Below are 14,626 nucleotides of genomic sequence, written 5' to 3'. Positions count from 1 at the left end.
GTAAGTATTTAACAGGGAAGGAAGAATGAATTGTAGGCATTCTCTACATGAATTTATTCGAGGAGTCGGCACCACCCAAGTCTCCGCATACCTTGTCGTGTAGCTGGTTTCTCGGGCATTAATTCAGCAAGGCTACGTATATTGTTTACATTCCTACCTGTTTCAAGTTAAAACCGTATGCTTAGGCGATATTTATACAAGTTGTAAATTTTTACCACACCACTTTGTAAAAAGAGATCCGTGCTTGGCGAGTCCCAGAGGGCATTGTAAATAAAACGAAGCAAATCTTTCTGCTGAATACAGACACGTTGAAGACAGCTATCCGTGGCTGTGCCCCACACTGAGTGGCAGTACGTTAGACAGTAGTAGAAAAGGAAATTATAGAGGAGTAGCTTTATTTTTCTAGGAATAACATAACTCAGCCGACTTATGACCTCGGTTAGTTGAGCCAGCTTCGTTGCTATAAGGTGCACGTGGTGATTCCCAGTCATGTTGGAAGAAATAACTACTCCTAGACTATTGAATTGTTCAACCAAATCTATACACCGCGAGCCTAGTGTAATCCGGATGGAGGAAGAAAGCACTTTATTTTTAGGACGAAAAATAACAGCTTGTGTTTTCTTATCATTTATACGCATACATTTGGATTCAGACCATTTTTGCAATTCAGTCATGGTGTCATTGCTTTCCTGAACAAGGAGATCAACATCATTTCCAGTAAAAAAAAAAATTCTTGTGTCATCAGCGTAGATAATTAATTTCGCAGCGGAGTTAATGGTAGAAATATCATTTACATACCTATTAAAAAGTAATGATCCCAATGTACTGCCTTGTGGGAGACCAGAACTAATACGTTTCAGTTCAAATTTCATATTGTTTATGCATACAGCTTGTTTTCTGCGCGATAGATATAATTTCAGAAGCGTCGGGGTCTCTCCTCGAATACCATAACACTCTAGTTTTTTTAGGAGTATACAGTGGTTGACTACATCAAATGCCTTCGAAAAGTCTACGAAGACACCAATCACGAAGGCCTTATTTTGAAACGATGTTAGCATATATTCACTTTGCTCGAGTAGCGCTAATTCGGTTGATTTATTTTTAAGAAATCCAAATTGATTTGGAGACAAAAGGTTATGCTTGTAAATGAAATGAGACAACCTTGTATGTAGCACTTTTTCAAGAGCCTTCGAAAAGATAGGGATTATAGATATTGGTCTACAATTTCCCAAAACGTCACGGTCACCTTTCTTATACAGAACCGTTACTTTGGCTGTTTGCATTTTGTCAGGAAATGTACCGGTAGTAAAGGCGAATTAAATATATTCGCAAGAAGAGGGGAAATAACTGCTACAATATGCTTGAAAGGCCTGACTTGAATGCCACCAATGTCGCAGTCATTGCTGTTATTAAGGTTCTGTATAACTGATATAAATTGTTCTGCCGTAACCAGGTTGAAAATATTGTATTATTACTGTAGGAACTATTATATTGTAAGTTGTAAGAAACTTGTAATAATATAATGTAAGTTGTAAGGAATATACTGTAAGGAACTAATTTATTGTAAATATTATTGTAAGTTGGCGCGAAGATCTTAACGCACTCTGCCTTCAGCTAATTAACATTTACTAAAGCTCTTTATTCCTGATGGCGTGGAATAGGCGAGGTGTTGTAAAATCCTCTTTCAGATCAGTTCCTGCACCCCCGACACTAATCCGGCTTTAGGAGTGGTTAGCTATGATTTTCCTACAAAGCCAGCTTTATTGTAGAATTGTGAACACAAACTATTGTCTGAGATGAAAGTGAAACTCTGTCTCCGGCCCTGATGGCATTGCTTTTCATGTGTTCAAATCCTGTACGCCTACTGTTGTAAAATTTCGGGTTGTCTCATTCGAACTGTCCCAGAAATCAGACCTGCAGTCAGATTGTAAAACACATTACATTGTTCCAGTACAAAACACAATGGTTCTCAATGTCTCCTTTCAAATTACACTCCCGGCATTTCGCTACCAAGTGCATGACTGAATTCTGCATAGCTCAGGAAAAGCGAAGGCTCAACCCAAAGACGACTCAATGGACTCTCAAGACTTTAGAACTCTATGGGACATGGAAGCATGCATGAAGGTGAAGACATCATTTGATGGCCAGAGCGCATTCTTCGCTATGTTGTCGGAATACGTAATATCTTCCAGCATTTACTCCACAAAACGGAAAATTATTTCTCACCCGAATTCGCACCACGGCTTCAGGGCATGCCACTCCAGCGCGACACAACTGATTTCAGTTTACCTATTACATTTCTTTACATTACATTTTTCTCCGACAGACAAGGCGACAGCATGTTGGTAGACTTTCTGAATGGCCTTGGCGCGGTTCTGGGTTCATTTCTTTTTCTTTTAAAACTCTCCTAGCTTGGCTTGCCGAATGGTATACTGGCATAGCTTCAAGTTCATTTGGCAAAATTAAACAATAAAATTGTAATAAATCGAATACAATCAGAAGTAATGTCGACCCTGTCAGGTGCCCCGTCGGGGTTTGTATCGAATTTCAGTTTTATCAAATATTTAAACATAAGCTTCGATATGACAGGACAGAATGAATTACATGCTGGCGATCGCAATGCATTATAAGGATTTTGATAATCACGAAGACGCCACTGCATAGCAGTCAGCTAAGCCGCACTTTTGCGTTCTGTCAAAATTGGCATGTGACAGTAAGTAGTGCGAGTTTTTTCACATGCGGGCTTGTGGGAAGCGAGAGTACGTAGACAAATATAACAGGCGGAACATAACTAAACTGAAATAGTAATGCAGACAACATAACAACAGAAAGCTGGCCCAGTATAATTATTGATTTATATAAACTTCAGGAAACCAAGAGAGAGATAAGTGTCTACTGATTAAACGCCTAGAGAGTTGGGCAGTAAAGATGAATATTAGGCCTGCTAATCTGCCCCGGGGAAGGGAAAGAGGAGAAGAAAGAGGGTCGTCATGGGTGAGTATGTGGTGATAAAAGAGATCAACCATGATCATACCCAGCAATTCCGAACAAAAGCATATTTGAAGGGGAAACCGTTTAACACAGAAATTTTTTCATATAATGCAAGATTTCCCTACAACGATCAATATATCTGCAGATCAGCCGAAGGCAGTCTCTTTTTTTCTATTCACGTTTTTTTCTTATCGTCAAGAGCATTCCCCATTGTATTCTATTGCAGTCTTACCTTTTCTTATGCGATCGATTGACACACTGTAAAGGAAATATTTTACTACTTATCAGAAGAATGAACTACTGCCTTCGATATTTTCAATTTTTTTCCTCGAGAAAGCTGGACATGGAATGGTCAGAGAGGTACTACACGTTTCAGAAATGCGTTTTATTCTGAGGGCATGCAGCTGCGGCGTAGTACTCCGGCTCCGCAACCCTCGCTAACATGTTGGATGCCACCCGAAATAATGCAGCACGATTCGTAAGAAACTCGTAATATATCATGTTAACAATAACATCACCGCCCTTTAAAGAACACGATCAAATGGGAAACACTTGCGGTCAGCCGCAGCTTAGCAAAAATATATTCAATGTTCAATAACGTAGGCCACATTCATATTTGCAATCGACCGCTCCGTCTTCAGGGTCCGTGAAAAGGGCACTTGAGGTTGGGTATAATACGTTTGCATTATGTACAGTACAGGCCACCGAGTGTTTATGCCGCGTGCACGACCTCAAAAGCGGAGCGATCACTTACAATTTATTTTGAAATTTTTAAAAATTACAAAAATATCTTGATGACAAGCCTCAGTACTCGGGTTCCCGGGTGGCATGGGACCAACACACGGGGGAACAGTGCCGCCCCTGGGCATGCCCGTGCTCTCTTGCACCGAGTAACACCCCTACAAAAGGAGTAAGAGACTTATACAACGCTGCCGACAACCTCTCACGCTGAATACCTTCATTCCCACAGGAAGTCAAGACAGGTACACCCAGAACCTCATGAATCGCTCGCCCATGAGGAGGAATGTATTCTCCGCAGATTACGAACTCACTTTTATACAACAGCCGGATCACACCAGTAGAACGATATGCCTTAATTAGGGCCCAGAATGCCCACGCTGTGGCGCAAAAGCCACATAATTTCACACAATGTGGGCGTTCCAATTCAACACCACCTTCTAGCCTATTTCAAATCCCTCAGAGGAGCAGTGTCAGGCTTTTCTGCTCAGCGAGGACCCTGGCCCAAAATACGGACTAGTGCAAACATCCCACGTCACAGCAGCCACCGCGGGACTGCTGGACTAGGCGTCCCACTCAGGGTAACCAAAAAACTTTATCGTCAATGAAGATGTGTTCGCTCGGTCTTTAACCACCAGCTCTAGCAACAGCTACCCTCTAGCATCCATTTGGACCAACACCATCCCCATCACCAGGCCACCACAACTGATGGCTTCCAGACAAAGACCACTAGCAATAGCCTTGGTACGCTAAGCCTATGTCCATTGTCACAATCTTAACTCCGTTACGGCATCACTATTAGACCTATTATACGCTGAGATTATATGCATTGTCACCATCCTAACTCCGTTAAAACATCACTATAAGAGAATTTTCATCTACTTTCTGGTCGGCGCCCTTAGGCGGTCGTTTAAGCACCGCTCTTTGTCCTGCACAGAATATATCGCCTAAGTGCGGGCGATAGCACGAACCACTTCTCTATAGTGACACACATGAGCGATGTCTCGCCTTGTCTTGCAACCACCTGCATTTTCGCAATATATACGACGGCAAAGTAATGTACACCTTGTTTGGTGATGAGAAAACCAATGGTACCTTGCGTCTGCTATAGCCACGATCCTGAGTTGACGTCGTGACACACCTTCTACGCCTACGGCAAGGCCTGGCCGTGGATGCGCACATCCTCGGATCTTATGGCTTCCAAAGAGGGCGAGAGAAAAAGAACAGTTCGCCAAGAGGATGCTGGGGCGTGATGATGATGAAAACATTTTAATGTGCCCAAAACTGGCGCTCGGTCCCCCTATTCGAGTAATCTGTCGGATCTTGCAGGTGCTCTTGACCTTGTCGCTATCAGCATACGTGTCTCGATGCTGCCAGTAAACAGTCGGAAGGTGCCAAATGCGTCCGTCATCTCGATTCTCTCTCTAATACGTGTTGCACGTTTTTCTAATTAACCACCACACTGCACACGCCGAGATTTTCACAGGGATTTATTTCAGACAACCTTTGGTCAAGACAGCCCACTAGAAATAGCCTAGCTCATTCACTGTGATGAAACGTTGTTCGCAGCAAAGCCTGTTTTACTGCAAAAACAACCGCATTGAATATGCACCAGTTTCTGTAATTGCTCCAAGCACCATCCCCTGCATGCAAGAATAGAGGCTTTACGCTAGAGAGCAAGGCAGCCGAACTACCCTAGACGATTCTAACGCTGGGAGCGCAGGCAATTACTATACGGCCCCGTAATGTGCCTACATTAATGATTCATATTACATGTTTTCCGGCTACAAATAACCGTTACAAGGAAGCCGACGAGATGAATATGGAAATGTATCAGTCAATTCTCACCCATTACACGCACCCTGAACCTCAACGACACATGCCGTGTAATACACTCGCAACAGTTCGCATTAGGAACACCTTTAACCAGCGCCCTTTACGGAGACTCCCATCAGTGCTGGAATCTTGTCGACTAGAAATATTGGGATTCAGCCCACCGCGAGGAACGGGCAAAGAAACTTTCACGCTTATTCTTCGCACAAATACAATATCACGATCCCAGCCAAATAGTAAGGCTTGACTTCATCAAAAATCATCGATACCGTTGGCTGTTCCGCAAAAAACTGCAACATCCACGAAACCAAATAAACTGCAACCAAAACAAACTATCTAATGTTTATTTATTAAAAACAGATGGGAAAGTAAACAACCAGGAAGAACATCAAAGCAAGTGCTCAATATGTTACACAAACTGCCAGGGTGAACATACTTACGTCCCAATGCAGATGAACGAATAAATGCTCTTAGGTAAATGTATCGTCGCGGTGGACCAGTAAACAGAATGTGCTATAAGTTCACACCAAAATAAAAAGCAAAGTAATAATAATAATAATTGGTTTTGGGGGAAAGGAAATGGCTCAGTATCTGTCTCATATATCGTTGGACACCTGAACCGCGCCGTGAGGGAAGGGATAAAGGAGGGAGTGAAAGAAGAAAGGAAGAGGAAGGTGCCGTAGTGGAGGGCACCGGAATAATTTTGACCACCTGGGGATCTTTAACGTGCACTGACATCGCACAGCACACCGGCGCCTCAGCGTTTTGCCTCCATAAAAACGCAGCCGCCGCGGTCGGGTTCGAACCCGGGAACTCTGGATCAGTAGCTTATGATTCAAATTCGAGCCGGAGCTGGAGTTTGTTGTTTCCGATCAAACCACGTTTGTTGAATGCGTCAACCGTAATGTTAGTGTGAGAACTCCCTACAAACACAACTTCTTTACTAAAACCAGGAAGGGGATGTTTTGGGAGTGGCGAAAGTGAGCTGCTTAATGCCAGTTGTCTTGTGCAGTCGCAAGGATTGATTAAAAGTAGCTTCACCTTCTTCTCTATGGGCCACTTCAGGAACTCGTCAAACAAGCCTTCAATTATATACACACGAAACCAAACATAGACACGGCTAAAGCATAGCCTCGGAACTACCAGGTATCCATAGTGGTAACTAGGCCGGCCATCGTTGCCTGTGAAATAATGCAAACGATCAGACGATTTCCTGCAGAACCCATTCCAGTCATCTATGGTCCATTCGTATGAAGCGGACTTGCTGAGGACGTCGCTTCTGATGCTGAGAGACGCTACGGCCAGCAGTTCCAGAGCTTTCGCCTCGTCCTCTACTGAAGCCGCCTCTTTTTTAGCTGCTGTCATCTCCGAAAGTGAAGATCCGGCATCTGCCGGCGTGCGTTCTTCACAAACGGCTTTTACAACCCTGTCCTCCAAACGCGACACGTTCCGCTCACACCCTTCGCTGTTCTTCTCTTTCATGGTCCCCTGGATGTTAGCCAGTGCGTCCCTGACCTCTGCGGTGACTTCGCGTTGGTCTTCAGCCAACGCTGCCTCCGCTCCGGTCGTCAGCTCCGAAAACTTGCGTTCCAGGGCGGCTGTCACTGCGTCGGCAATACTGGTGGACTGCGCTGCAAAGGCGCCACTCGTATCAGTGCGCAGACGGTCCTCGAACGAATCCATCTTCGTGTGCAGGGCAGCATTTTCTTCCAATATTTTTGCCAGCGTTCCTTTGACTTCCATAAAGGCGTTCGAAAAGTTGTCCTCTGATGCTTGGTCGCGTGCGCGCGGTGGTTCGCAGTCACACGCCAGATGTTCCGCAATGTCTCGGTGTCGGACACTCTCGCTGCATTCGGGGCATCTCACGACGTGGAACTGGCAGGCGTTGGCGAAGTGCTCCAACATGGCGGATGCGACGTCCTCCGCGTCGCAGCCGTGCTCAGCGTTCCAGCAACGTACCTTGCGGCCGAGGATACTGTCCCTGCTGAAGGTTGACCACACCACGTCTTCTTCCTGGAAGGGCTCCTTGTGAAAGGGGCAGTGGTTGCGTTTGGCACCGGCGCCCTCGTAGCACGACTGGCAGAGCAGGTGAAGACAGGGTAACATGGCTGCCGATGAAGGAACGAGACCGCAGACACTGCACACTCTAGATGGTGGGAACGGGTTCACAAAACACGTCGGCCTCCAATCGAAGCCGCTGTCGAAACCGAACACTGTCTGCAGGCTCACGGGCGCCATCGCTGGAGGCACGCACTCAAGCGTCCTAACATGCAGCGTCTCGCCCACAGTCGGCTGAGGATGCAGCCTGCGTGTGCGAATGTTATCACGTTTCCGCCGTCCGTATCGCACCAGGGTATGGCGTAAAAAGAGAAAACGCTAGACTGCGAAGCTTTGCGCGCGGGAGCGGACGGTTAGACGGAACCCCAGCCGGTTTGCACTGCGTTGTCAATATTTCCAAGAAATTATATCACCGGGTTTACCTGATGAGAAACGGGACGTTCTTCTGTAGGTCGTTTTCACCTCCTCGCTGGCCACAGCTACTCCCTAAGCAGAATTCTTTTCGTCAATCTGTCTCGAAAACGAACACGGAACAGCTGGCGACACCTGGTGTGTGCTGCGGAAATCAAGACACGGCGCGAACTTGGGAATCGAAACTGCGTTGAGGAGAACAATGCTTTGTCTTAGGACATTGCAACGGAAGAAGGCGCTTGTTGATCTAAATTGCGTGGACAGCGGAGTAAGCCGGTAGGATGGTAAGTTGATTACATATATATTTGTTTGAAAAGTGAGAGCTGCGAATGATCGGAAACGTTTTCGAAATGCCACTACATTAAACGTGTAGTTGTTATCCCTGTGGATGACGCTCGAATGGAGTTCAAAAATGGCCTTCGGTAGGGATGGGCGAGTTGCGTCTGTTTAGTTCCGGTGTTCCAGTGGGAACCTTCCGAGGTCCAGGCTTCAATTGTACAAGGCAGTGCTAGAGCACCGCCATATTGAGTTCTTCTGATGAACTTTGTTCATTACCTTGAGCATTTCTGACGGCTGTCTAGGGTTAAAGCTCTACGACGATAAAGGCAACGCATCCGCTGCAGCAGTGGCGAAGTACCCCGCGCTCTGAAAGGCAACGTCTCGTGAGCTAAGAGAAATTTTTCATGCCTAAAAATTTGTCCACAGTTTCATGAAACAACGCTACCAGTTGTACTAGATTAGGAAACATGTGCTCCACGATAAAGCCTAAGGAAGGATCTGTGGTGTAGCTAGTCGAGGCGAAAACCGTTGCTACAAGCGTACAGTCACGAGGCTGAGCATCCGCCTCGCATGCGGGAGGTGTGAGGTTCGTTCTCCAGTGTCGCTGGGTACCAAGCGGTGATACAAAGGGTACAAGCTTTCCCTGGCCTATTGCTAGGCTTAATAAGGGTGAAATGCTAGGAAAAATGGGGCTTTGATCCCACCTTGAGCAAACGAAAATACCTCGTGCCATGGCGGCAGGCAACGTTACTCTTGAACTATACTCGGATGCAACTCAAGAACAAAGCGACATATGCCCTTAAGAGGAGTCACTCCGGCCAATGGTGTCGACCGATTCTCTCCTTCATCGTTCCCTTCGAAGCTGCCAGCGTGAAATCGCAGGGGGTGGCAGATGGATGGGAAATAACCACGGCTAAATCGGATTAACTGTGGCGTCATGAAAAACCTGTCGACGCCATTGCCTCGAGGGTCTCCTTTCACGGGCGTCTGCCGATTCGTTCTTGAGTTGTATCCGACTATAGCTGGTGTCACCGGCGTCAGGTCAGTTCAGCAAACCTTGTATTGAGACCCGATCTCGGAGGCCTTGGCTTAGTATAAATGCTACTCGTCTCATGCCCTGACGTGTGACTCTAATTCATTGTCTTTCGTCGCTAAAATTTTTTTATACGTATAATTTGACGGTCATAAAGATAATACATTGACTTCGCGTTGAGAAGACCTCTCAGGGGAGACTAGTGTAGCTGCTTTTAACAGCTGTAGAATTCCTGAATGTTTACAAACAACCGAGGTGGCGCTACAATCGCTAGCGGGCTCGAGGTAGGAAAGGGGTCTGGGGCGTCACCATGGGGTAGCCCTGAGCACCGGTTTTTCAAGGCTTGAAGGTGCGTTTTCAGTCAATGGGAATCACAACAGTGGTAGATGCTTTGCATGGGCTCGTGTTGACCCCCCCCCCCCCCCCTCCTACCCCCGACCCTCCTTCCTCATTCGCCTTTTATCAACGTAGGGCCCAGGTGTCAACCCACTGTAAGGCGGCTGCCACGCCTATCCTTATATCTACTTGCAACCCATACGGAGACGAACAGTCTCTTTCAGGGCTGCAGTGCAAGGACGTCCGTGACTCGAACCATGCGCTGCTATAGCGGCCCGCCACCTAACACGGGACCACGGGTTTTTTAACGGCTACATTTTCACCTCTCTTTGTCCTCCGATCTCTATTTGTTCGTCCGTCCGTCCTAGCATGAGAGAGCTCGAGCAAATAAAAACTGTGCAAACAGATATGTCCGACTGGGATTCGAACTTGCACTTTTGAGGCGCCAATGTGGGTAATGCAACGCCGTGCGGTAGGGTCGCTTGTGCCGACGCGAGCAGACGGCGCTGCTGCCACCTTGACCTGGCTAAGCATTGACGCTTATACAACGGGCGCTTCCTCATGTAAGAGTTCGCATCCATTTCATGCGCCACGAACCACAACAGCGCAGCTATAAACGGGCTAATTTCGTATGCAGCGAAGTACAACGGGGATAGCAGGAATTTATATAGAAGAGAACTTATACGAGATATTCTCTGTCCTCTTATGATTGCACACTATCTTCACGAGATAACTAAAGGTATTCCTTGACAGTGTCACATATAATAATGAGTCTAGAATAAAATTATGAAGGAAAGAGGTGTGAAGAAGACGGCGTGGTTTAACCGAAGAATAAAGAAGATGAAGAAGCATTCGGTGAGATGGAGAGAGATGACTGGTGGAGAAGCATTCGGTGAGGTGGAGAGAGCTGATTGGTGGAGAAGAGAAGAAGGAGAAGACGACAAGCCTTACGTGGACGATCCCGAAGGCTATAAAAGGGCGAGGGTGAGCGAGGCACGGTGGGGAAGAACGGAGATGCAGAGGCTCCGGCGGGTCATGGACGCTTCGGCTGGAAGAGAGCGACGCCGGCCACTGCTCCGGTGAGCTCGCGTTCTACGGCTTCGCATCGTGGACATCCTGCCGTTCCTGAGCCCGTTACGGGAGTTAACTGAGGACGCTACCACCTGCTACGGTCAAGGATGTCTCCGGCGCTGTTGCCACCCATCCGGGTGGTGCCCCCAACGCCAACAGCACCGGCATCAGCTCCACGGGCGGTTGGACCGGGAGCTTGTACGACGCCGCCAGCCACGCCAGCCGCAGCATGTCGAACGCCACCTCGACGCCGGCTACTGGACCGATACAACGCCGCAGCCGCACCGAACTAACCGTGGGCACGACGCCGACCGCTAACAGTACAGAACGCTAGTAGTAGACGCTGGTAGCAGTGTGCCCGTGTCGTGTGTATTTTTAATCTTTGTGTTTTGTGTTAGTTTTGTGTGCTAGTGTGTGTGTCAGTTAGGGTGTATTAAATGTGCATTTGTGTGGATACACCTGTCGCCTAGTCCATTCTTTCGGTCCGAGTGTTCTCTGGGGAGATCCGTGACAGACAGCACTGTTTCTTTACATCCGTTTAAAATGCTGATTGGGACGAGGGGTACTTGAGTGAGCTGACTCTTTCAGCGCCGCAGGTCCCTTCTCCCAATGACGTTGTCGGACTTGGTTATGAAGGAAACTGTACAGGGGGCTTATTTTACATTATTTACAAGATTTTGGAACCCATTGGAGGATGATGGGGGAAGGTCGGAGGATCTGAGAAGATCTGAGGATGATCGAGAATTCCTTCTCACGGCACTCGTCGTCCGGTTTAAAAAGGGTCCGGTCCCTAGGATTCCCCAGGTCCAAGAATGTCTTCGCCAGGTTGGGCGTGGCCTAACTTGCGCTGTCGTACACACACACATACACACACCCTTTCACATAGGGACACGGCCCCGTCACATGCCTCGCCGGAGAAAGAGGGTGCCGGTGGACAATCGCCCCCACCAGAGAGAGCGTTGTCTTCGCGTCCGAACGACAGTTCTCACGCTCCAGGCGGACACGTCTTCCGGGAAGTCCGAATGGGCGAGGCGCCGGCGAGCAGGCACAGTTGAAGGGGTGAGTCACCCCCTGCTCGGTCCTGGCGGTCGCTAACTGCCTCCGTGCCGCACGGTCGATCTTCCGGGAAGAATGTTGTTTTCAAACGGCAGTGGAATCCGCCGTCTCGAATCCAATAAACCTCGCGAGGACCGGCCGTGGGAACCCAGATGCCTATCGCCGTGCAGGGACCCCGGCTGCAGGCGTCCTGGCCGAATACGCAGCTGAATCGGACCACCGGCTGTCGCCAGAAACCTTACAATGCGCAGTGTCTTCTTGTGATGCGTACTCCGTTGCGTTCGAGCACCCGTTCCTCAACTCCCTCGTACGTGCTCTTTTACTAAGCGATCACGTGTTTTTCTACACTGGGGGACAGTGCCCGCGTTCGTTCTTTCGCGTGAGCGATTTTTTGTGGGTCTGGTTGGCTCGTCGGGTGCACAAAATGGCTGTAAGTGTGCTTGTGTCAACAATAGCGTACTGGCTCTTTGAATCCTATAGGTCTACCTCACCTAGTGCGCATGACAACATTGCAAAGAAAATGAAACTAAAAAAAATGGCGGATGATTTGGCGGGATTAGGCCAAATGCGAATTAAGTCTGCTAGAACTTTGGTTTTCACTTCGATTTAGGTTCCAGGCTCAGTTATCAAGGTCAAGCATTCGCCTCAGACAAAGGTGGGCGAAATCGGACTTAAGTTCCGCCTTAAGGATGTGACGCGCTGGCATTAATGGGCTGATGCCCATGTATGTGGAATTGGTCACTCTCTACTTTTCATTCATAGATCGCTAGTAGTCCTTACACCGCTGCTGGCGAAGTGGTGCAGCTATTAAGCGATACGCCTCAGCTCTGCGATGGCAGGTGCTGCCACCGGTGAGGTTTGCGCGACCCAGGTTTCTCTTACCGAGAAAACTCAAGGTTTCGTACAGACAAGCGTCAGCGACATCTGAAATTGGGGGTTTCAGTCCTGGCGTACCAAAAAGATGCTTGTGCCGAGCCGCCGATGACAGGCGATAATTACCCTACATCATCGCTGAATGCTTACAAGCGACGTAACATCCAAAGCAGTGCAAAAATTGTAAATGCAAACCAAAGTTGACCAAAACAAAGATTCTAGGCAGAAGTCGTCACACTGTGGCACGGTAACTACAGGTAGCGCTTATCAGAATAACAGGCTGATACGTGTATGAGCGACACTTCAGTGCGTTTGAAACGAAAAATCATTTCTCGTGGAGTCGTGCTTAATATTGTGAAGATTTTGTTATGATGGATGACTTCATGACTGTATATTTGCACGCGCGTTCTTTGTGAATAAAGAGTTTGAGTTAGCGCGCCTGTATTGTCCCCTTCGTGTGTTGTGCTAAAAGTAGTCCCACCTTGATAACGATACAAGTGCATAAAGATTTCTACGCTGACAATCTTTCTTGTGTTGTTGCTTGCGTGTGGATGAGATCAAAACAATGAACAGTAGGCATGCATTCCCGCAGAGGGGTAATATAGGCGTAGCACGGATTATTCTGCAATTTTTTAATCGACCAGGGTCGGCCGCATTAGGATCAAGCTGAAGGATCAAAGTCATATAAGCTCGCACTCCCGTACAGCTTTTCTTCCGGGTTCCCCTCTGCTTCCAGCTGCTGCCCACCCACCCCTCGCCGTATTTCACTCATCCGCATGGAACGACAGCCGAAAAAGCGTGTTGGCGTAGTGCTCACGTCACAACGAGGCAAGGCTTTTCGTGGACAGAGATACGAGTCGGTAACCAGGGGCAGATTCATGTGTTCCTCTTGGAAATGCTGGTCGCATTTGAACCGCGTATTTATTGGACTTTTTTTCGTCCAGATAATGGGGTCCAGCCGAGCTGGGGGGGGGGGGTGGCTTTCCTCCCATAAATACGCCCTTGTCGGTAACTCCGAAGATGTGCCATATATAGCTGCCACAATCTAAACACAAATAAGCCGATAAAGGTGTAAGAACAAAGTAAGCTGTCCTCTAGCGCGCTGACATTTAGGGGCAGGGTATTTTGCCCAAGTTCCGTAGGAGATTTCAGTCACTAAATATACGGAATGCTTACTCTTACAACGATAGTATATTCCCACTGCAAAGCATGGTAACTTGATGCAGTTGGCAAAGGCAGTAGGCATACAAGCGCAGCGGCGGACTGGTCGAATTGCGTTCCTTACAGTTAATTGTCTCGTGCAGTCGCTAGGATCGATGAGAACTAGCTTAACCTTCTTATCCATGGGCCAATTCAGGAATTTGTCGAACAAGCCCTCGAGTATGTAAACACGAAGCCAAACACGGAGGCCGTCAAAGCAAAGACACGGAACTATAAGGTATTCGTAGTGGTAGCTAGGCTGGCCATCTCTGCTGGTGCGGTATGGCGAAGAACGTGCTTAGGCGAGAAATTCATCCCAGTCATCTATGGTTCATTCCAAAGGAACCGACTTGTCCAGGAAATCATCACCGATGTTCAGGGAAACGATGATCAGCTGTTCCTCAGCTTTGGCCTCGTCGTCTACTGACGTAGCCTGTTTTCCAGCTGACGCCGCCGAAACTGCAGATCCGGCATCTCCCAGCGTGCGATCTTCACACAAGGCTTCTACGACCCTGTCCTTCATAAACAGCGCTGTCCGGTCACACTCCCGCCTGACTAGCTCTTTCATGGTCCTCTCGTTTCCAGCCACTGCGTCCGTGATTTCCGACGCGACTTGGCGCCGGTGTTCAGCTAATGCCGTCTCGGCCAGGGTTTTAAGCACCGAAATCTTGTTTTCTAGAGCGTCTGTCACTGCACTGGCGATAATCGTGGACTGAGATGCTACGGCGTTTTCGGTCTCAGGGTGCA

General features: G+C 47.8%; 1 protein-coding gene across 1 annotated transcript; it reads right to left on the bottom strand.

The window, feature by feature from the left end:
• Positions 1-4,879: 4,879 nt before the first annotated feature.
• LOC144102209 (uncharacterized) lies at positions 4,880-8,090 on the bottom strand. Its single transcript, XM_077635520.1, has 2 exons — positions 6,762-8,090; positions 4,880-4,926 (listed from the first exon to the last, which is right to left on the bottom strand). Exons 1-2 carry the CDS (start codon positions 7,798-7,800, stop codon positions 4,880-4,882), a joined length of 1,086 nt encoding a protein of 361 aa, XP_077491646.1. The 5' UTR covers positions 7,801-8,090.
• Positions 8,091-14,626: the final 6,536 nt, after the last annotated feature.

Source organism: Amblyomma americanum, chromosome 8 (assembly GCF_052857255.1).
Source record: "Amblyomma americanum isolate KBUSLIRL-KWMA chromosome 8, ASM5285725v1, whole genome shotgun sequence".
NCBI classification, from domain to species: Eukaryota; Metazoa; Arthropoda; class Arachnida; order Ixodida; family Ixodidae; genus Amblyomma; species Amblyomma americanum.
This window is presented reverse-complemented; position numbering and strand designations above follow the sequence as displayed.

Coding starts and splice junctions, on each gene's coding strand:
- LOC144102209 (XM_077635520.1), bottom strand. CDS start 7,800: ATGGCGCCCGTGAGCCTGCAGACAGTGTTCGGTTTCGACAGCGGCTTC. Junction 4,927..6,761: donor CTGCAGGAAATCGTCTGATC/GTTTGCATTATT, acceptor CCTCTTTGGAAG/CCATAAGATCCGAGGATGTG.